Source organism: Cervus canadensis, chromosome 14, assembly GCF_019320065.1.
Source record: "Cervus canadensis isolate Bull #8, Minnesota chromosome 14, ASM1932006v1, whole genome shotgun sequence".
NCBI classification, from domain to species: Eukaryota; Metazoa; Chordata; class Mammalia; order Artiodactyla; family Cervidae; genus Cervus; species Cervus canadensis.
In genome coordinates, this window is record NC_057399.1 from 33,754,906 (window position 1) to 33,776,960 (window position 22,055).

At 40.0% G+C, this 22,055-nt stretch overlaps 1 protein-coding gene across 1 annotated transcript in view; it reads right to left on the reverse strand.

Annotated features, from left to right (window-relative positions):
• The window catches only part of GLDC (glycine decarboxylase), an 84,980-nt gene that overhangs the window by 12,468 nt on the left and 50,457 nt on the right, over window positions 1-22,055 (reverse strand). Inside the window, exons 16-20 of the mRNA XM_043487070.1 lie at window positions 12,604-12,679; window positions 7,526-7,651; window positions 5,951-6,100; window positions 3,821-3,933; window positions 2,393-2,534 (exon numbers count right to left, since the gene is read on the reverse strand). Of these exons, the coding sequence (XP_043343005.1) occupies window positions 2,393-2,534; window positions 3,821-3,933; window positions 5,951-6,100; window positions 7,526-7,651; window positions 12,604-12,679 (607 nt within the window). The remainder of the gene's footprint in view (window positions 1-2,392; window positions 2,535-3,820; window positions 3,934-5,950; window positions 6,101-7,525; window positions 7,652-12,603; window positions 12,680-22,055) is intronic.

Sequence of the window (22,055 nt, forward strand, 5' to 3'; positions counted from 1 at the left end):
AATAGAGGAAAAATTAGTCATCAACCATGGAACAGGGAGACCCAATGGACACTAACCAAAGACATTCCCAGATGAAAGGAAGTCAGCTCCCCAGCACGCTCTGGATTGCAGGGGAGTGAAATATCCTAACTAAGATATCTCGTAGTCTTCTCTAAGCCTAAAATAACTTTCGGCTTCCCTCTTTGAACAGTAATTTTATGTTTTTTATTGTAGTTAGAAAGCTTTGAACAGGGCAAAACTGACTGCTGACTATCGCCTTATTTACCCAAGAAAAAGAACTGTTTTTGAGGAGTTTCTGTTTGGTAGTTCATTGTGAATTTGAGATGCCTTGATAATTGCCAGGAATCTTGAGGGATCTTGGCCAAAATCCCCTCTGAATCCATTTTGTATGGTTTGTCTTTCAATTGTCCATAGTTCAGGTTTTTATGTTTAACAACTGTCAGGTTCTCAATCTTATCCTTTTCTGGTAGTTCATAAGTCCCTATGATTTTATGGGGATATCATCACCAGCAAAGAGTTTAAAACCAAGACTGTACCAATTTGTACTGCCTACACAAATGATGTAAAACAAATGAAATAACAGAGCAGGGACACCAAAGTCCAAAATAAGGAGAGGACACGTTTTGCTAGGTTGGTCAAAGAAGGGTTTCTAGAGTAAGAGCTAGAACTTGAGTAGAAACTTGAAAATGGGTAGAATTTGGACAGACAAAGAGAAAGGGGAAGACACTCTAGGTGAGAATAAAAGCAGAAACAAAGGTATGGAAGGAAGGCACGTGGCTGCAGCCGGGGCGTTGCTGTACAGTCAGGTGGGCTGTGACCACCTCTCACAAGCCTCAAATCCTTGCTGGGAAAGACCTGAACTTGGCCTCTGCCTCTGGACCTGTGCATCAGAGTCTGAGCAACTTTATGGCCCCAGTTCTACCCTGCATATACTGAATTGATTCTCTCTGGAATGGGGCCTGGGAAAGTGCATTTTTGGGAGAATCTCCTAAGGATTTTGTGTGGGCTGGGACATCCAGCGGTAGAGGCCAAGGGAAGCCAGGAGAGGATGGAGAGTCTTGGCGGAAATCTAGCAGTTCTGCAGGGAGTATATGAGAAGAACTGTATAAAGGAGAGAAGAAGATAATTCTAGAGTCCTGGTAATAAGTAACAACAGCCTGAAATAAAGAAAGGGCCCAAGGTAGGAGGGGTGGCTGAAACCCTACCATATTTATTTCATTCTTAAACTGAGTCTGTCTGGTGTATCTGGCACACAGCCAAACCAGCCCTAGGGCATTTATTTTCTATATGTGGAAAATCATCTCTAACCCAAATAACATTCCATAACAAATGACTAAGGTTCACAGAGACCAAAAGGAAGCTGGGAATTAAGATTCTGTTTGCAAAGAAGCAGACCTTTATGATGATTATTCTTGTTGCTATTTGCAAAACAACTTGAGGATGATTTGAAAACGCAGGTTTTAGTCTCTGGGGTACAGAATTGTTGTCCCAGCTTCCCAGAAAGTTTTCATTAAGAATCATAAATGCCACACTGTTCAAGAATAACAACCAGCCCAGAGAGTCATCCGGCAAGATGTGCATAGCTGAGTTTGGGGTTTATTTCACCAGATTCTCGCTTTCTCTCAGGAGGGGAACCAGTTGGGGAAGACTGCTCTAATTACCGGCAGAAGAAGTGCTCCTATCCAGTGTGTGATCTTGTCAGCTCAGGAGGTGGGCAGGCTAGTTTAAATAAGAACTGTATAAAATAAACTCTAACCCTAATGTGTTTTGGGTTTTTTTAAATTGTTTTTGTTGTTGTTTTTTTAAAAACACAAAAGAAGGAAGCCCGTTCTATGACAAAGTCTAATTACCTTCGAGAGTATAGTTCCACAGGCCCTAAAGGGCAAAGATCTTTGGGAAAACCTCTACATAAGTGAATTTCTGCTATTTTCATCATACCCTCCAGGCTCCCAAGAAATATAAAGCAAAATGAGATGTATTCCTAAAATTTATCCCAGGATCTCAACCAAGTGTAATAATTAGTATATGCACTGTTTTTCGCTTGTGAGGGGCTGTACAAATCCTACAGGAAACCAAATGACGTGGCCAGAACATCCATATGACTCATGGTACTTAGCTCTGTCTGGAAAAATATATCTGGCATGTCAGTTTCTCTGGTGTTAAACCCACTGAGAGAACCCAAAGGAAAACAGCCTGATGAAGAAAAGATAAAATGAATTTTAGCTGATCTCTTTAGGAAGGTTTCTTCCACTCAAGTTGTCAGCAACTTTCACTGAACCGCATCTCGATCATGGATTTCTTCATTTTTAAGTCAAGAAGGAATCTGCAGTCTCAAGTCCCCATCCACACATCACTCCCCCCAAACTGTCTAACATGCAATAACAGGCCTCACCTTAATATAAGCCCATGAAATGGGCAAGATGCAACTGGAGCCCCATGGGGCTGCGCTGACGGTGCCCAAAGCCTGGGCGTCTTCACTTGGTTTTACCGAAATGATGGGATGATTAGGCAGAAAAGGAACAAGATGCTTCTTCCTGTATATTTTTTTAAATACAAATTTAGAAGATGTTAAAAAGATCTGGTCTAATCAAACAGGCAGGTGCTGGGCCCTCTCAGGAAGCTGTATTCCTAGCAAAGGAACTCTGACATGGAAGGGACCCAGCACATGCTAAGGGGCATATGTTCAGGAAGTCTCCCTTCCTTCCTCCTCTGCTGGAGGCATGGCTCACCAGCCATCAGCCTCCTAGCAGCTCAAATGAGAACCATAGTGGAGAGTTGGGGAGAGGCAGGCAGCCTGGAACAGCATGCAGAGCTATGGGCTCATGAGGATGTGGGGACACCCCAGCCCCTCACACCGTCTCCCTCCCTGCCCTGGCGCCACACTCTTTCCAAAGGCATCTAAGGGATATAGAAGGATGCTGCTGAGATGCCCCATAGGGTAACAATCACAGGCCAGCATGTGAACATCAGTTGCCCCAACCCCCCCCCCCACAGCTGGGGCACTGCAACCCTGCTGCTTACTACAGAAACCAGGAATCAAAAAGGAAAGAAGAAAAAACCAAGGGGGCCAGGCTCCCCATATCTCTGAAGACTGGCCCCTTCCGCACATTTTGGGAAAAAGGAAGACGCTCCGGAAATGGTTGCTCAGCATCATTTCCATGAGATGATTTGATTTCAGTTTAAAATGTTACCAACTGCTCCGAGATATTGCTTTAGTCTTATTCTGACTTCATCCAATTATTTCTGGTAACAAGGTTTGTTTCCTTCTTACTTATTTCAGATGTAATAAGAATTCAGGCTGTAAAATGTCCAAAATATTACACCCAATTTCCTTTTTTGGCAGGGGGACATTTGAGTTCTACTCCTTTAGCAAATTTTAATTATACAGTAGTGTTATCAATTTTAGCCACCATGTTATATGATAGACCCTCAGATGTAACCATAAGCTGATTTTAAAAATAAAGCTGCTTGGAAGTCTAAATTAAAGTCCAAGAGACCCTTCTAGGTGCTATTATACCAGTTCTTACCCATAATGCTCCATCCAGTAAAGCTTACTATTCATTTCTCTGTTAATAAACCTTCTCTGTCTATACATGACTGGGAGCTGAGTGTGGCCATTCACACTGTGATTAATAAAAATCTATGTTTGCTTCAGCTCCTTGAAAGCACCCCATTCACTGCTCATCACCCAGCCCCTAAAGGCACACTACATGTGAAGGTATCCTAACACCTGAAGTCCTCGATGAGAAGAACAGAGTGTGGGGCCACTCTCTGATTCTCAGTCTTCAAAGCCATCCTGAAACCAGGGCCCAGAACTCACACTCCAATGGGCCCCATGCCAGGGCCGCCACCTCCATGGGGAATGCAGAAGGTCTTGTGAAGATTAAGATGTGAGACATCAGACCCAAAGTCTCCTGGACGACAGATTCCCACCTGTCACAAAGGGAAAGAACCAAAAGCAAAAGTCAAGAGCTCGAAAGGGTGCTCTGGAGAGACAGCCATCCTGCTCCCCTGAGAGGAGAGGCAGGAGGAGATGTGCACAGAAATGGCCTTAGATGGCAGCTCAAACCTGACATCCCACGGGCAGCATGCCCTGCAGTTTCTATGGAAACAGCAATTGACCATTTAGATGTAAAGTATGATTTGAATATACCATCAACTCCTAATTATCCACCCACAAGAAAGGGGAGGGGAAATATAGGCTTTCCCTGCTATTGAAACAGGCAATTTCACCCCAGCATGTCTAGCACCCTAGCTTTGGGTATCATGCACTTTACTGAAGGGCCCCTTAGGACACGTGGATATAGAGGGCTGGAAGGCTATCTGAGAGAATACTGAGCTGAGAGAGAGGAAGGGGGCCTCACAGTTTTCCTGAGACCATCCTGGTACCAGCCACAACATTCAACAGGTGTTCCTGCCACTTTGGCATTTGAGCTAATTGTAGATGGGATAAAAACTACAAGACTCATTTATGCTATTGAATCAATAGACAATCCCTGGACTGCTCAAAAGAGATCAGACAGAAGCAAAGAAAAACAGAAAGAGTCTGAAATTGGGACTTCCCTAGCAGTCCAGTGGTTAAGACTCCATAATTCCATTGCAAGGTGCACTGGTTCAATCCCTGGTTGGGGAACTAAAACTACACATGCCACTCACTGGGGCCAAATAAAAAATTTTTTAAAATTTTAAATGAAAGAGTCTGAAATGGTTTAAAAAAAAAAGGAGAGGAAGTTGAGAAGACTCTTTAAAAGATGATGTGTCCCTGCCCTCCAAAGTCTCCCTAAAGCATCTCCTCAAAGGCACGTGTCACACAGACTGTAAAGAAGGCGCAGTGTTGAAGAACTGATGCCTTCGAACTGTGGTGCTGGAGAAGACTCCTGAGAGTCCCTCAGATGGCAAGGAGATCAAACCAATCAATCTTAAGGGAAATCAACACTGAATACTTGTTGGAAGGACCAAGGCTGAAGCTGAAACCAAGGCTGAAGCAGTATTTTGGTCATCTGATGCTAACAGCCGACTCATTGGAAAAGTTACTGATGCCGGAAAAGATTGAGGGCAGTAGGAGAGAGGGCATCACAGGAGGAGATGGCTGGATGGTATCACCGATGCAATTGACACGAACTTGAGAAAACTTCAGGAGATACTGAGTGACAGAGAGGCCTGGCATGCTGCCGTCCGTGGTAGCAGAAGAGTCCAAAACAACTTGCTCGACTGAACAACAACAAAACATCACACAGACCACCCCCTATGTACACACAGCCCAGCAAGTAGTCAGGATCAGCCCTCAGAGCCAGAGATGTGCAGCTGTTTTACACTAATGAAACTGAAGCTAGTCCAAGGTCATGGGAGCTCAGTATCCACCAGGGGCTAAACCGTGGGTGTTAATTCCCTCAGGAAGGGAGGCAGGTGACCTTCTTGCCTTTAGGGATTACCCCCCGCCCCTCCCTGCAACAAGCTAAGAAAATTCAGCTCATTCCCTGCTTCTCATCAACCTTTTTACTTCCTCCCCAGTACCCCCTGTGACTTCATGACCTTCTTGGGATATGTGTGTGTGTGTGTGTGTGCGCGCGCACACACGTGCGTGCCTGTGTATGAGCACGGTCACTCACTCATGTCCAACTATTTGCAACCCCATGGACTGTAGTCTGCCAGGCACCTCTGTCCATTAAATTTTCCAGGCAAAAATACTGGAGTGGGTTGCCATTTCCTACTCCAAGGGATCTTCCCAACTCAGGGATCAAACCCATGTCTCTTGTGTCTCTTGCAGTGGCAGGTAGATATTCTTTACCACTGCACCAGGGTCTGTAATCTCAGTGAAATGGCAGTACATACTTTGATTTGGCAATATAGAAAGTCAGTCTCTGTTCTGAATTCAGTGTCATGTTTTAAGACAACTGTCAAGAAGACAAAACAATTTTTTTTTTCATAACCATTTTCTCACATTGCCCACCTGAGCGTTCATGTTTGCTCCATCCAAGTAGACCTGCCCTCCGTGTTGGTGGATCAGGTCACACACGTCTCCAATGTTTTCTTCAAACACTCCATTGGTGGATGGGTATGTAATCATGATGGCTGCCAAGTTCTCCTTGTGTTTATCCACCTGTGAGACAGAAAAGGGGCGGAGGGAGATAACGAGAGGAAATGTTTCTTTCTTAACCAATTCCTCATTTTTTAAAGGATTAAGAAAGATGAAGTCTTGGTCTTTTCATTTCTCAAACTGTCTCAATGTAGGATGACACTAATAGAAGTCCATAGCCATTTCTCCCTTCATAAATCATTCTAAAGAAATAACAAGATTCCTTTAGACCAAGTCTCCATGGTAAAGACCAAAAAACTGTTCAGAAGATTTCTGGATATTTTGGGCTCAATTCTCTATAGTGGTCCTCCTTTGGTTCAAATCATCTCAATAATTATTTCAGATTTTTTCTGGTTCCAGACAAGTCAATTCTCATAGTTCATCTCATTACACTCATCTTGCCAAATCCATCCTATCCCCTTTCCCTCCCATTCTTTTGAAATTAGAACTCCCACTAGGAATGTTCTGCTCTGATTTAAAACAAACAAATAAACATCATTTTTCCTTTTGACAGAAGGCAAGCATATATGTTTTTTTGACCAGCAAGTCAGAGAAGAGGCTCATGTGAAAACAGAACAAACAAACAAAAATTTAAAATCATATCCTATATTGGAGAGACTTAATAATTACACATTTTGACCCAGAATATTTATTGGTAAAAACTTTATGGGGCAATGGGAAGTGGGGAGGTGGATGTGAGAGATGAATAGTATTGTTTGTTTTTATCTTCCTTTTGAAAGTAGTTACATGAAGTTCTCAGTCTCCATGCCTAATAACCCCAACAAAATCGCATTGCCATTCAAGTGATTTCCTTCCCTCTTAAGATGCAGCCTCCAGTCCACCAGTGGAAAGCAGATACGGTTGCTAGGCAACATCTTCCTGAAGGTTGGGAGGTTGGGGGTGGGGGTTGGTGTTGCAGGAAGGAGGATGGAATGTTGCATGAAATTCAGCAAGTAATGGCTGGGACCATCACAAACATCTGCAAAATTCTACATTTCTGTTTTAATCCCCAATACAAACATTGAGAATACCTGTGACTTCCAGTTTGTTCATGGGAGAAGGAGAGGAAGATTGGGCAGGAGGAAGCAGGCAGATTCTGCAAGGACTAGTCTTACGACCACCATGAATAATTCAGTTTCTTACACATGCACATATTAGAGGATGGAATTTCAGTTTAAAGGACCTTCTCCTTGTTAAAGAAGGAAGAGATGAAAGAGACTATGATCACTTTTACTCTGGACCAAAAATGTGACTCTTGCTTTTATTTTTCTGAATAGACATGGCTAGGTTTTCTGATTTTATGCCATTTTGCCTAGACCCATTCAGAGAAGGAACTGCAGTCTTTCAATGAGAATGCAAAAGAAGATAACATTGACCTAAACCATCCCTGATCCCCGCCACTTCTTTCCAACCCAGACCTCCCCCATCTGGTAAGTGGAAGATGAATACCATAGCCTTGAGGTGAGCTGCATCGATGTTCCCATATTTATCCACCTCCACAGGCTGAATCTTCATGCCCGCCATGTGGGCACTTGCAGGATTGGTCCCATGTGCAGATTTTGGAATGAGGCAGACCTTATGAATGGAACGAAAGGAAGGAAAGAGAGAAAAATCACCAGGCTGTTCGTAATGGCAGAAGAGTCCTACGGAATGCTTGGAGCATAAATACAATAGGTGCTATGTACTCTGTTTAAACTGACCGGTGGTGCCTTAACATCTGCTACAACTTCATCATTACTATATTGCAAAACAGTGTCCAACAGAGGAGCTGACACCTGGATCCCCAAATACTGTTCCCTAAAGACTTTCAGAATATTAACACTCTCCACCCTTATCCCAGTAACACCAAAACAAGCCTAGGCTTGTTCTAACCTTGCCTCAACAATAATGTGTAGAAAGCACCTTAGAAGAACATGAGATTAGAAATTAAACTCTAGGACTCAAACGCACACATCACAGCCCCAGTGCTTGGCTCTGCTGGGACCCAGGAGAGACAATGGTAGACATACCCCAAGGCCTCCCAGTGACAACACACCAGTGATGTCGTCATTACTGGATACTTACTCTGTGCAATAGATTCTCTGCTTACATGAGAATAGCCAAGCACAAATGCCCATCAGTTTCTGCCCTGTGCTCACACAAGGCATTCACTAAGAAGGTTGGCATCTGTATAAATAAATGTCTACAGGGACTTCTCTGGTGTTCCAGTGGTTAAGATTCCATTAATTCCAGTGCAGGGGATGTGGGTCGGATCCCTGAGAGGGGAACTAAGATCCAACATGCTATGCAGCACAACCAGATCAAAAAATAAAATAAATAAATAAAAATAAATAAAAGGACCCTTTAGACAGGGACTACATCACCTCAAATAAGACTTCTTGGCTGGGAGGAAACATTTCTTGTTTTGTCAGGAGACTACTCCTCTCTTTCTAAAGTGATCTTGGTGTTGCCAGTATAATTAGGGAAATGAAAATCCTAAAAAAAAAAAAAAGTCTAGTGCCCACAGATGCCAAAGGAACTCAGAATGAGGGGGTGCCACCTCAAGTTGAAGAGATCAAGAGAGAGTATTTTAAGAGCTTAAAGATGTGTTGAATTCTTATGGAAAATGGTTGGTGGGCATAATACTAAAATTCCCAGGTTTAAATCATTTTCATTTCCTGCCCCCAAATCATGTGACTAAAGGTGAAGACACATGCTCTGTGTGATCTGATGATGCCCCACTACAGGAAAGGGCACCCTGAAGTTCCCTCCAACAGAAAGCAGTAAGGAGAAGCAATGTTGACCCTGAAAACAATTCTGTTTTTGTTTTTTTGTTTTTGTTTTTAATTCTAGAACCAATATTGTCACCCTGTGAAGAAAAACAGATGAGCATTATAAAAATGGGCTTGTGAAGGGGAAATTTAACTTAACAGCTGTTTCCTCAAAAACAGCAAAGCCATCTATTTAAGCAAAATGCATGTGACCCAAAGAGAACTATAAACAGAGGCAAAGATGAAATTACTTTATTCTTCTTCTGTGGACAGTTAGCACTTCTTTGAATGGTGAACTGCCCCATGAACTGCAGCACACCAGGCTTCCATGTCTTTCACTATCCCAGAGTTTGCTCAAACTCATGTCCATTGAGTCAGTGATGCCATCCAACCATCTCATCCTCTCTTGCCCCTTTCTCCTCCTGCCCTCAATCTTTCCCAGCATCAGGGTCTTTTCTAAGAAGTCAGCTTCTTCACATCAGGTGGCCAAAGTATTAGAGTTTCAGCTTCAATATCACTCCTTCCAATGAATATTCAGGGTTGATTTCCTTTAGGATTAACTGGTTTGATCTCCTTGCTGTCCAGGGAACTCTCAAGAGTCTTCTCCAGCACGACAGTTTGAAAGCATCAATTCTTCAGCACTTAGTCTTTTTTATGGTACAATTCTCACATCTGCACATGACTAGTGGAAAAACCATAGCTTTGACTATACAGACCTTTGTTAGCAAAGTGTTGTCTCTGCTTTTTAATACGCTGTCTAGGGATATAATAATTAGCAGGAACAAAATGTCTCAGTCATTTTTTCAATGATTTGTTGATGTTAGACATTTCTGATTTTCTATGTGGATCCTCACTTTAAAATTTGTGGTATTGTAAGGGACTTCCAATACCTAAGTTCTAGGACAATGTCCTTTAGGACAATGTCCTAGGTTCTAGGACAGAACCTAGATTTGATATTTTAGCCAACACTAACTCTCTTTGGTTCATTATGCCAATTTAGGTGGATGCTGTGTTTTTCTAACTCCTTAGTGTGCCTGGCATAGACCCAACATAGCTCATCTTCAAAAGACTTGCCGAATGAGTGAAGGATTAAGGAGAAGTCCTTTGCAAGGGAAATCAATTTCTTACCACTGGTCAAATCCAAAACCCAAAGGCCACTACTTTGCCTCAGGCAACAGAGAAAAGAAAAATACATACAGGTTTTGGTGGTGTTTTTTTAGTTTGTTTGGGTCAATGTCTTCCCTCTGTATAGGAAATTCAATCACTGATCAGCAAACCCGAATTAGTATTTGACTAACAAATTAGTTAATAATTATAAAGTGCTTAGGACAGTGCCTGGCACATGCAATTTCTACATAAGTGTTTGTTAAATAATTTGTAGTCTCCCAAATTAAACTGGTAAATGAAGAATTTGGCCATTGCATTTTAGGAACCTCTGAAATTTAACCTAAGAGCAAATGTGAAAATAACTTCCAAAACAGTTTGAAATAAGAAAATCATCAGGAATACAGAAGGTTCTATAACATATGACTTCCCCACACTTTTTTTTTTTGCAAAAAAGGATATATTTTACTAGTTTCTATTATAGTCTATGATATGGGAGCAGCTGTCTTAGACATCTCTGATACAGAAAAATCCTCCATGATTATTTGAATAATAAATCATTTTCTTCTTCTCTAACTAAAAGTCTAATTAAAATCTTTAGGATGCCCACATTTCCAAACTGAAGGGTTCTGTTTCTGCAAGCTCAATGACTGGGTAGTCGTCCCTGCCTCCCTCACACACCCTCAAAACGCAGCGTCCCACTCCTCCCTGTCCTTCAGTGGAATAACCTCTCCTAACACTTCAGTGATAGCAATGTGAACAGTGGAGCCAGGAGAAGCATCACAAACAAAGGGGACTGAGATAGAAGGGAGGACTGGAAAAAAGAGGGACAAAGAGCTGAAAAGACTCCATGGGTCATAGAAGAACTCTATTGTTGCTGTTGTTTAGTCGCTCAGTCGTGTCCAACTCTTTTGTGATCCATGGACTGTAGCCCACCAGGCTCCCCTGTCCATCGGATTTTCCAGGCAAGAATACTGGATTGGGTTGCCATTTCTTTCTCCAAGGGTACCAACCGACCCAGGGATCGAACCTAGGTCTCCTGCATTGGCAGGTGGATTCTTTACCTCTGAGCCACCAGGGAAACCTAGAAGAACTCTGCCCAGGCCCAGTCTCTCATCCTTTTTTTCTGTGACCTTTCTGGTTTGGCCCTCAACTCCTGGACATTAACAAACAGTTCCTGGGGTCAACCTGGAGAACTAGGAACCAGTGTGGGATGGGAAGCGTCACAGAGTAGACAGAACCTGGATTTTAGCTGGTCTTTTCTCGCTAGCTGGTCACAGGCCTTCCACAAGCACCATAGTGTGGATCCCAGCGGCTTCCCCATAAAGCAGGAACAACATGGAGATGGTAACACAGGATGAATGACTCCCTCTCTCAGAGTCCCAGAAACTTCATGGTTAAAGAGCATGAACAACAAAGAGTTCCAGGGCCTACTCAGTACAAGGAAGCTACGGAGGTAAAATAGAAAAGGCAACTCTAAATGTCAGTCATCTGGCAGCCTCTCATTGGAAAATCAGAATCCCAGTGTTTCCTGTCTGACTCTATGAAAGTGCTGAGATTTTGAGGTCCAAAGAACAACTTTAACTCCAAACTAACCCTTCCTTAGAAAAATCGAAGAATTCAAACCCAAGCGAAAAAAAAATTAAAAAATTGCGATATCAGGAAGGTGGGAAAAAAAAGTTTTTCCTCCCATTTTGTGAAAGGGAAGTAAAATAGTATTTAAATTCTTCCCTGCAAATCCAGGTAACTAGCCATAAATAATCTTCCAGCTTTAATAAAACTACGAATGGACTAAGACTGGGCTACCACTAACCGCGCCCTACTTCTGTGGGTAGCCAGAAGGACTCTGGCCCCTTTTTCTCTAAACCTCCTGGGCTGGGCAGATACTTGTGACTTGCTCCTGACTCCTACTCACTAATGCCACCTCCACAGCTCATGAAGTTCAAGGTCAGTGCGGCCACCACCAGGAACACAGGCCTCCTTCGGCCGCAATCTGAAGCCTGTATTGTTAGTTCATCTGCTAAAGGCACTGCCTCAGGATTAGTAGAGGTCTGTGGAGCCTATTAGCACCTGCTGGTCCCACAAGGGCCTCCAAAAGCAGTTTGGACCCTGGAGACTAAACTCTCACTCAAAGCAAACGAAGAAACAGAACCGTGAACTCTGCTTCATGTCTTCTTTTGTTGTTGAGAGCTGAGAATCACTAATAAGGAATTTATTTATTCAATGAATATTTTTTGTGCATACATAGGGCAAGAACTGTGCTCAGGCACAGTAGGAGTTACAGAAGAACGAAAGCTCCGTCTCTGCCCTCTGTCCAGGCCTGGGTCCAGGGCTGAGCCAAGGAGGGAGACTTGGAATGGCAAAATTCCTGCCCCTTCCTCCCTTTGCTCCCCGGGGGCAGCAGTTCTGCAGCCAACTGGCTAACTTTTACAGACTGGGTTTGAGAAGCCTTTTATCTCAAAATGTTTTTCCTCAAAATGGTCCAGTGAAACGTCTTAGAGGCAAGGATTGTAACAGCCACTTCATAGACATTTGTTTCTTGATTATATGTTTCCCCAACTTCTTCCAAGAAGACTTGGAGGGAGTGTCCCACAGGACAAAAGGGACCCTAAAGTTGAACCCACTGCCCTCTCCTGCCCCCACTCCAGGGGTAAACAAATGGTTGATACTCACCGTTCTGTGTGTCTCTCCTTTCGCATCTAAGTAGGCTCGGATAGAGGCCAGCCCGGCGTATTCCCCCTGGGCTCCGCTACAAAGACAGGAAGAAAAGGGTCAGATGCCTCTCTGCCTTCGTGTACTCATTCAGTACTCCTCAGGTACAGGCTGTATGTTCACCAACATGTGACACAAAGTCCCTCCTAGAAAACAGTAAGCTCACCTAGGACCCCTGCATGAGCCTAAAGCCTTGAACAACCAGAACAACACCTGGTCTGTGCACTATAGCTCACCCTTTCCTACTCAGAGATGGGATTTCAACCCTCGCTCAGGACCATGCATCTAAAAAAAATCATTTTCAATATGGAAAATTCCAAAACTGTGCAAAAGTTGAGAGAAGAATGTAAGGGACCACCACATTGTGCCTATTGCCCAGCTTTAAACATTAAAAGATTATGGTCAATCTTGTTTCTACCTACATCCCTCACTAACCCTCTCACTCTGAACTAGATTATTGTGAAGCAAAACTCAAGCATCATATCACTTCATTGATTCAAACTTCAATATGTATCTTTCAAAGATAAGAATTATTCTTTAAAATATAATTGCAATTATCATACCTAAAATGATGAACAATAATTTCTTAATATCACTAAATATTTAGCCAATGATCTGATTATACTGCAAAGGAATTGTACATTGAGTACAATTAACTGAGTGTAATTGACTGTGGTCCATTCCAGACAGACTCGGGGTCAGCTTTCCTAAGCCCCACATACTCACGGCTGCTAGAGGCTGGCCATACCCATCTCAGCAGTCCTTGAAGGCACCACTTTTAGAGCACAGTTAATGACTAACATTCCAGGGAGGGGTGCTGAGTCAATCATAAACTGTTACTTAATGTTCTCAGTACTCTCTGCAGGAAGGAAAGGAAGTGAGTAATACGTTTTTTAATCCCATCCAAAATGCATATTTCCTCCATTTCACAAAATTACACCATCTTTTGACTCTGTGGAAGGCCCAGTGGTTTTGGCATTCATCCCTCCTGATCACCCCGTAATAATGAGATCATACTCTAAAAAAGAACAAGGCTTAAGAATAAACTAGATAAAATTCTTTAATTTCTAAAAGAAAAGCTAAACTTGAGCACTAGAAAACATTTTTTGAGAAAATGGTGGGATGGAACCAGTTGAATTTGAAATATCTGCAAACTAGTATAGGGACATTGATGGTTTGGTGTCAGGAGATGGCAGAACCGACGATTTAGGGCTCAGCATGAGAAGAGGACAGAGCAGAGGAAAACATCTGGGGGTGCAAGGCTTGGAGTTTGGCTGGAGGAATAAAGGAAAGTGGTGATTTCCACAGTGTGGGTGCCACAGAGCAACAGAAGAGCCTAGATGAGCTAAGGAATAATGGTAAGTGTAAGCTGCTCCAGTAATTAAGCACTTCCTATTTGCCAGGCACTGTGGTGCATAGACAAAACACAGGTAAATGAGAACCACTATTGCTGTCACCACCAAGCATTTTATAATTTTTTTTTCTTTTTTGGACCTCAGGGAATGTATAGACTAGTATTATGCATGGAGCAGCTCTGCAATAAATGTTTAGTCAATTTGTTCAAAATTGAGTTCTTCTTCAGTCCAGACAACATTAATGTCATCATTTCGCCCATGGAAAAGGACTTCAACAAATGGACTTAAGTCTCTACTCAATACTCCGTAATGATCTATTTGGAAAAAGAATTTTTTTAAAAAGTGGATATATTTATATGTATAACTGATTCACTTTGATGTATAGTAGAAACTAACACATTGTAAATGAACTATACTCCAATAAAAATTAATTTTAAAATGGATTTTGTATTCCCTTCTGTGTTTTTCTCATGACTTCTACTCATCTTGTGTTGGAAGATCAGTCAAAGAAGGAAAGAAGAGACTTGAGCTAGGAGCCAGTAACCCAAGAGAAAGGCAGTATGCCAAAAGAGTTGATCAGAAATGCCGGGTGTTTTCTGGCTTAGATACTCTTAAATTTAAATCAGTCATTTTCCAAAAAAGTGCAAAAGATATATTCTAAATCCTACATAAGGATTATTCCTGGGGTACTGTGAAAATAAAGGGAATTATTAGTGCCACCTGTTGGTGAAAAAGCATTATGAACAGTATCTGCTTAACTGCATAACCCAGATTGAGAACTCATCAGAAAAGTACTATATGTGGAAGGGCAGCTAGGATCGTGGTGTTCTGACATCTATTCAAAACAAAGTGATTATACTGCATAGCACAGGGAACTCAATTCAACACTCTGTAAGGGCCTATATAGGAACAGAATCTTAAGAGTAGATATATGTGTATGTGTAACTGACCCACTTTGCTATAAACCTGAAACTAACAACACTGTAAATCCACTATAAAATAAAAATTAAATTTCTGCATGGTTTTTAAACTTATGAAAAAGTTAACAACATAGAACCCATTTTTCATGACTGCAGGATATGCTACAATTCATGACTTAGGGTGAATCCTACAAGTTGCAAAATTCATGCTGAATTATACTATAATGGAACTGAGAAAACAGTAGCATGTTTTATTTATAGTAGTCAAAGTGGGATGTTGTATTGATACAAGTGAAAAGGTATTAAAAATGTGCCCTAGAGAAAATGATCATGTTATATATGGATCATAACTGAAAATTTAGGCACTGATAATTTCAGGTTTATACATTTTTTGAATTATTCTTGTTTTAATTTTCTCTAGGTATTCTTCTGAAAATCATTAAATAGGTTAACACACCATTGTAGTTCACATACCAATGGCCACATTTAATGTGCAGTTTCAGAATAGTTTTCTTTTAAGCTGTCTACTAGTCAGTGGGCCTATTTTATTTGTAACAACATTTGAAATTCTTAAGTTTTCTATATGATGTCCCTAAAAAATATTACATTTAAAAAGACATTTTTGTGAAAAAGATTTTTTGAGTGATAAACTGTAAATTTAAATATGAAGTGAATTCCTTCCCTTCAACTATCTATAATATCTATAATGTCTAACACCTAGCCCATTGCAAAAACTGAAATATTTGGAAGCTAAAATATGCATCACTATCCAATGAAACCAAGGTTTTTGTAGATATAGGATTATTCTAAAATTTATATGTAAAGTCAAAGCAACTGAAATAGCATTCTGAAAAGAAAAAAGAGGAATCAGTCCTGCCTCTAATGGCAAAGCTCTCCTTGACCTGATGTCCCTTTTCAAGTAGTTAGACAACAAGCTCCTCTGGATCTTAGTCTCCATCTGTCACATGGCGATAATGCCACCCAATTTATAGATGAATTTAAAATTAGTATTATAAAAGTAATACATTCTTCTGATTTTTTAAAAAACTTCATCAATGAAAAAAGGGATGAAGCTTAAGGTAAAAAAAAAAAAAAAAACCACCCCTAATTCTTACCAGTTTTACCCCCTCAAAAGAAGCACTAATACTAATTTCTTGTGATACATAATGTTTTTTTGTTTGTTTGTTTAATTTATTTTTTACTGAAGGATAATTGCATTACAGAACTTTGTTTTCTGTGAAACCTCAACATGAATCAGCCATAGGCATACATATACCCCCTCCCTTTTGGACCTCCCTCCCATCTCCCTCCCCATTCCACCCATCTAGGTTGATTCAAAGTCTCCTGAGCCATACAGCAAATTCCCATTGGCTATCTATTTTACATATGGTAATGTAAGTCTCCATGTTACCCCTTCCATACATCTCACCCTCTTCTCCCCTCTCCTCATGTCCATAAGTCTATTCTCTATGTCTGTTTCTCTATTGCTGCCCTGTAAATAAATTCTTCAGTACCAATTTTTCTAGATTCTGTATATGTGTGTTAGAACATGATATTTATCTTTCTCTTTCTGACTCACTTCACTCTGTATAGTAGGTTCTAGGTTCATCCATCTCATCAGAACTGACTTATGCATTCCTTTTTATGACTGAGAAACATTCCATTGTGTATATGCACCACAACTTCTTTATCCATTCATCTGTTGATAGGCATCTAGATTGTTTCCATGTTATAGCTATTGTAAATAGTGCTGCAATGAACAATGGAATACATGTGTCTTTTTCAACCCTCAAGGTATATGCCTAGGAGTGGGATTGCTGGGTCATATCATATGGTGGTTTTATTCCTAGTTTTTTAAGGAATCTCCACACCATCTTTCATAGTGGCTGTATCAATTTACATTCCCACCAACAGTGCAAGAGAGTTCCCTTTCCTCCATACTCTCTCCAGCATTGTTTGTAGATTTTTTGATGATGGCCATTCTGATCGGTGTGAGGTAATATCTCATTGTAGTTTTGATTTGCATTTCTCTAATAATGAGCAATGCTGAGCATCTTTACATGTGTTTGTTAGCCATCTCTATGTCTTCTTTGGAGAAATGTCTGTTTAGGTCTTTTTCCTGCTCTTCGATTGGGTTGTTTGTTTTTCTGGTACTGAGTTGTATGAGCTCTTATATATTTTGGAAATTAATCTTTGTCAGTTGCTTCATTTGCTATTATTTTCTTCCATTCTGAGGGTTGTCTTTTCACCTTGCTTATAGTTTCCTTTGCTGTACAAAAGTTTTCAAGTTTAATCAGGTCCCATTTGTTTACTTTTGTTTTTATTTCCATTACTCTAAGAGGTGGTTCATAGAGGATCTTGCTTTGATTCGAGTGTTCTGCCTATGTTTTCCTCTAAGAGTTTTATAGTTTCTGGTTTCACATTTAGGTCTTTAATCCATTTTGAGTTTATCTTTGTGTGTGGTGTTAGGAAGTGTTCTAATTTCATTCTTTTACATGTAGCTGTCCAGTTTCCCCAGTACCATTTATTGAAGAGGCTGTCTTTGCCCCATTGTATATTCTTGCCTCCTTTATCAAAAATAAGATACTCATAGGTGCATGGGTTTATTTCTGGGCTTTCTATCTTGTTCCACTGGCCTATATTTCTGTTTTAGTGCCAGTACCATACTGTCTCAATGACTATAGCTTTGTAGCATAATCTGAAGTCAGGAAGGTTGATTCCTCCAGCTCCATCCTTCTTTCTCAAGACTTCTTTGGCTATTCAGGGTCTATTGTGTTTCCATATGAATTGTGAAATTTTTTGTTCTAGTTCTGTGAAAAATTTCATTGGTAATTTGATAGGGATCACATTGAATCTGTAGACTGCATTTGGTAGTATAGTTATTTTCACAATATTGATTCTTCCTACCCAGGAACATAGAATATCTTTCCATTTGTTTATGTCATCTTTGATTTCTTTCATCAGTGTCTTATAATTTTCTGTATACAGTTCTTTTGACTCCTTAGGTAAGTTTATTCCTAGATGTTTAACTCTTTTTGTTGCAATGGTGAATGGGATTGATTCCATAATTTCTCTTTCTGATTCTTCATTGTTAGTTATAGAAATGCAAGTGATTTCTGGGTATTGATTTTGTATCCTGAAACTTTACTAAATTCACTGTTTTAGCTCTAGTAATTTTCTGATACTATCTTTAGGGTTTTCTATGTACAATATCATGTCATCTGCAAACAGTGAGAGCTTTACTTCTTCTTTTCTGATCTGGATTCCTTTTATTTCTTTTTCTTCTCTGATTGCTGAACTAGGACTTCCAAAACTATATTTGATAATAATGGTGAAAGTGGACACCCTTGTCTTGTTCCTGATCTTAGGGGGAATGCTTTCAGTTTTTCACCACTGAGAATAATGTTTTCTGTAGGCTTATCATATATGGCCTTTTCTATGTTGAGGTAGGTTCCTCCTATGCACAATTTTTGAAGAGTTTTAATCATAAATGGGTGCTGAATTTTGTCAAAGGCTTTTTCTGCATCTATTGAGATTGTCATGTGGTTTTCATCTTTCAGTTTCTTAATATGGTGTATCACATTGATTGCATGTATTGAAGAATCCTTGAATTCCTGGAATAAACCCAACTTGATCATGGTATATGAGCTTTTTGATGTGTTGCTCAATTCTGTTTGCTAAAATTTTGTTGAAAATTTTTGCATCTATGTTCATCAATAATATTGGCCTGTAGTTTTCTTTTTTTGTGTGTTGTCTTTGTCTGGTTTTGGTATCAGGGTGATTGTGGCCTCGTAGAATGAGTTTGGAGGTATCCCTTCCTTTGCAATATTTTTGAAAGAGTTTTAAAAGTATAGGCATTAGCTCTTCTCTAAATGTTTGACAGAATTCTCCTGTGAAGCCATCTGGTCCTGGGCATTTGTTTTTTGGGAGATTTTTGATCACAGCTTCAATTTCAGTGCTTGTGACTGGGTTGTTCATAATTTCTATTTCTTCCTGGTTCAGTATTGGAAGGTTGAACTTTTCTAAGAATCTGTCTATTTCTTCTGGGTTATCTATTTTATTGCCATATAGGTGTTCATAATCTTCTCTCATAATCCTTTGTATTTCTGCACTGTCTGTTGTAACCTCTCCTTTTTAATTTCTACTTTTGTTGATTTGATTCTACTCTCTTTCTCTTGATGAGTCTGGCTAAAGGTTTGTCAATTTTGTTTATTTCAAAGAACCAGCTTTAGTTTTATAAATCTTTACCATTGTTTCTTTCATTTCTTTTTCATTTATTTCTGCTCGGATATTTATGATTTCTTTCCTTCTACTAATTTTGGGTAATTTTTGCTTCCTTTTCCAATTGTTTCAGGTGTAAAGTTAGGTTGTCTACTCAATGTTTTTCTTATTTCTGGAGGTAGGACTGTATCGTTATAAACTTCCCTCTTAGAACTGCTTTTACTGCATCCCATAGGTTTTGAGTTGTCCTGTTTTCATTGTCATTTGTTTCTAGAAATTATTTGATTTCCTTTTTGATTCCTTCAACAACCTGTTGGTTATTTAGAAACACAAACGTGTTGTTTAATCTCCATGTGTTTGTGTTTCTTACAGTTTTTTTTCTTGTAATTGATATCTAATCTCGTAGCGTTGTGGTCAGAAAAGATGCTTGATATGATTTCAATTTTCTTAAATTTACTGAGGTTTGATTTGTGACCCAAGATGTGGTCTATCCTGGAGAAATGTTCCATATCCACGTGAGAAGAAGGTGTATTATTCTTCTGCATTTGGATAGAATGGCCTGAAGGTATCAATGACATCCATCTCATCTAATGTATCACATAAGATTTGCATTTCCTTATTAATTTTCTGTTTTGATGATCTGTCCATTGGTGTGAGTGGGGTGTTAACGTCTCCTACTATTATTGTGTTACTGTCAATTTCTCCTTTTATGTCTTTTAGTGTTTGTCTTATGTACTGAGGTGCTCCTATTTGGGTGCATAGATATTTACAATTGTTACGTCTTCCTCATGGATTGATCCTTTGATCATTATGTAGTGTCCTTATCTCTTGTAATCTTCTTTATTTTAAGGTTTATTTTGTCTGATGTAAGGATTGCTACTCCAGCTTTCTTTTGCTTCCAATTTGCATGGAATCTATTTTACCATCCTCTGACTTCCAGTCTATATGTGTCTTTATGTCTGAAGTGGGTTTCTTGTAGACAGCATATATATAGGTCTTATTTTTTTATCCACTCAGCCAGTCTGTGTCTTTTGGTTGGAGCATTTAATCCATTTACATTTAAAGTAATTATTGATATATATGTTCCTATTGCCATTTTCTTAATTGTTTGGGTTTGATTTTGTAGATCTTTTTTCTTCTCTTGTATTTCTTCACTATATAAGTCCCTTTAACATTTGTGTAAAGCTGGTTTGGCGGTACTGAATTCTCCTTAACTTTTGCTTGTCTGAAAAGCTTTTGATTCCTCTATCAATTTTGAATGAGATCCTTGCCAGGTACAGTAATCTTAGTTGTAGATTTTTCCCTTTCAGTACTTTAAATATATCCTGCCATTCCCTTCTGGCCTGCAGAATTTCTGCTGAAAGATCAGCTGTTAAATATATGGGGTTTCCCTTGTATGTTACTTGTTGCTTCTCCCTTGCTGTTTTTATTATCCTTTCTTTGTGTTTAGTCTTTGTTAGTTTGATTAGTATATGTCTTGGCATGTTTCTACTTGGGTTTATCCTGTATGGGACTCTTTGCCCCTCTTGGACTTGATGATTTCCTTTTCCATGTTGGGGAAATTCTCAACTATAATGTCTTCAAAAATTTTCTCATACCCTATCTTTTTCTCTTCTTCTGGGACCCCTATAATTTAAATGTTGGTGCGTTTGATATTGTCCTAAAGGTCTCTGAGACTGTCCTCAGCTCTTTTTATTCTTTTTACTTTATTCTGTTCTTTAGAAGTTATTTCCACCATTTTATCTTCCAGCTCACTGATTCATTCTTCTGCTTCAGATATTCTGCTCTTGATTCCTTCTAGAGTACTTTTAATTTCAGCAACTGTATTGTTTGTCTCTGTATGCTTATTCTTTAATTCTTCTAGGTCTTTGTTAATTGATTCTTGCATTTCCTCCGTTTTCCAGGGTTTTGATCATTTTTACTATCATTATTCTGAATTCTTTTTCAGGTAGTTTGCCTGTTTTCTCTTCATTTATTTGGAATTCTGTGTTTCTAGTTTGCTCCTTCATTTGTATAGTATTTCTCTGCCTTTTCATTATTTTTTTTTAACTTACTGTGTTTGGGGTCTCCTTTTCCCAGGCTTCAAGGAAAGTTGAACTCTTTCCTTGAAGAAGGTTGAATTCTCTCTTCCTTTTGGTTTCTGCCTTCCTAAGGTTGGTCCAGTGGTTTGTGTAAGCTTGGTATAAGGTGAGACTTGTGCTGAGTTTTTGTTTGTGTTTGTTTGTCTTTCCTCTGATGGGGAAGCCTGAGTGAGGTGGTAATCCTGTCTGCTGATGACTGGGTTTGTATTTTCGTTTTGTTTGTTGTTTAGATGAGGCATCATGCACAGGGTGCTACTGGTGGTTGGGTGATGCTGGGTCTTGTATTCAAGTGGTTTCTTTTGTGTGAGTTCTCACCATTTGGTACTCCCTAGGGTCAGTTGTCTGGTAGTCTGGGGTCTTGGAGTCAGTGCTCCCACTCCAAAGGCTCAGGGCTTGATCTCTACTGCCTGCAGTTAGTTGTTGTGGTCTCAATAAGTTGATGAATGAAAAGAACCCGAGGTTTTGCAAGGTCCTCTTCAGGAGGACATTGAGAAGGACCAGAACCCTGTCCTGCCTGCATCTGAGGTCCACAGGAGTAGCCTTCTCGGAGGAACCGGACATTTCACAGGACCATGACTCTGTAAGAGGCTTGCAGAACCACACTGAGCTTGGGAGCCAGAGTCTGAAGGCTACGTGAAATGTCTTGTGACAAATAATGTTTTGATGTTCAACATTTTAATGCCACACTGTCCTCATCTAAACCCTTCTTTACTTTAAAAATACCATCATCAAATAGTTAGGAATAAAAAATGATCCAAGTGAAATGTTAGCTAAGAAACTGACATTATGATAAAACTAATCACAGTAAAATGATCAACAAAACAGCTACTGTGTCA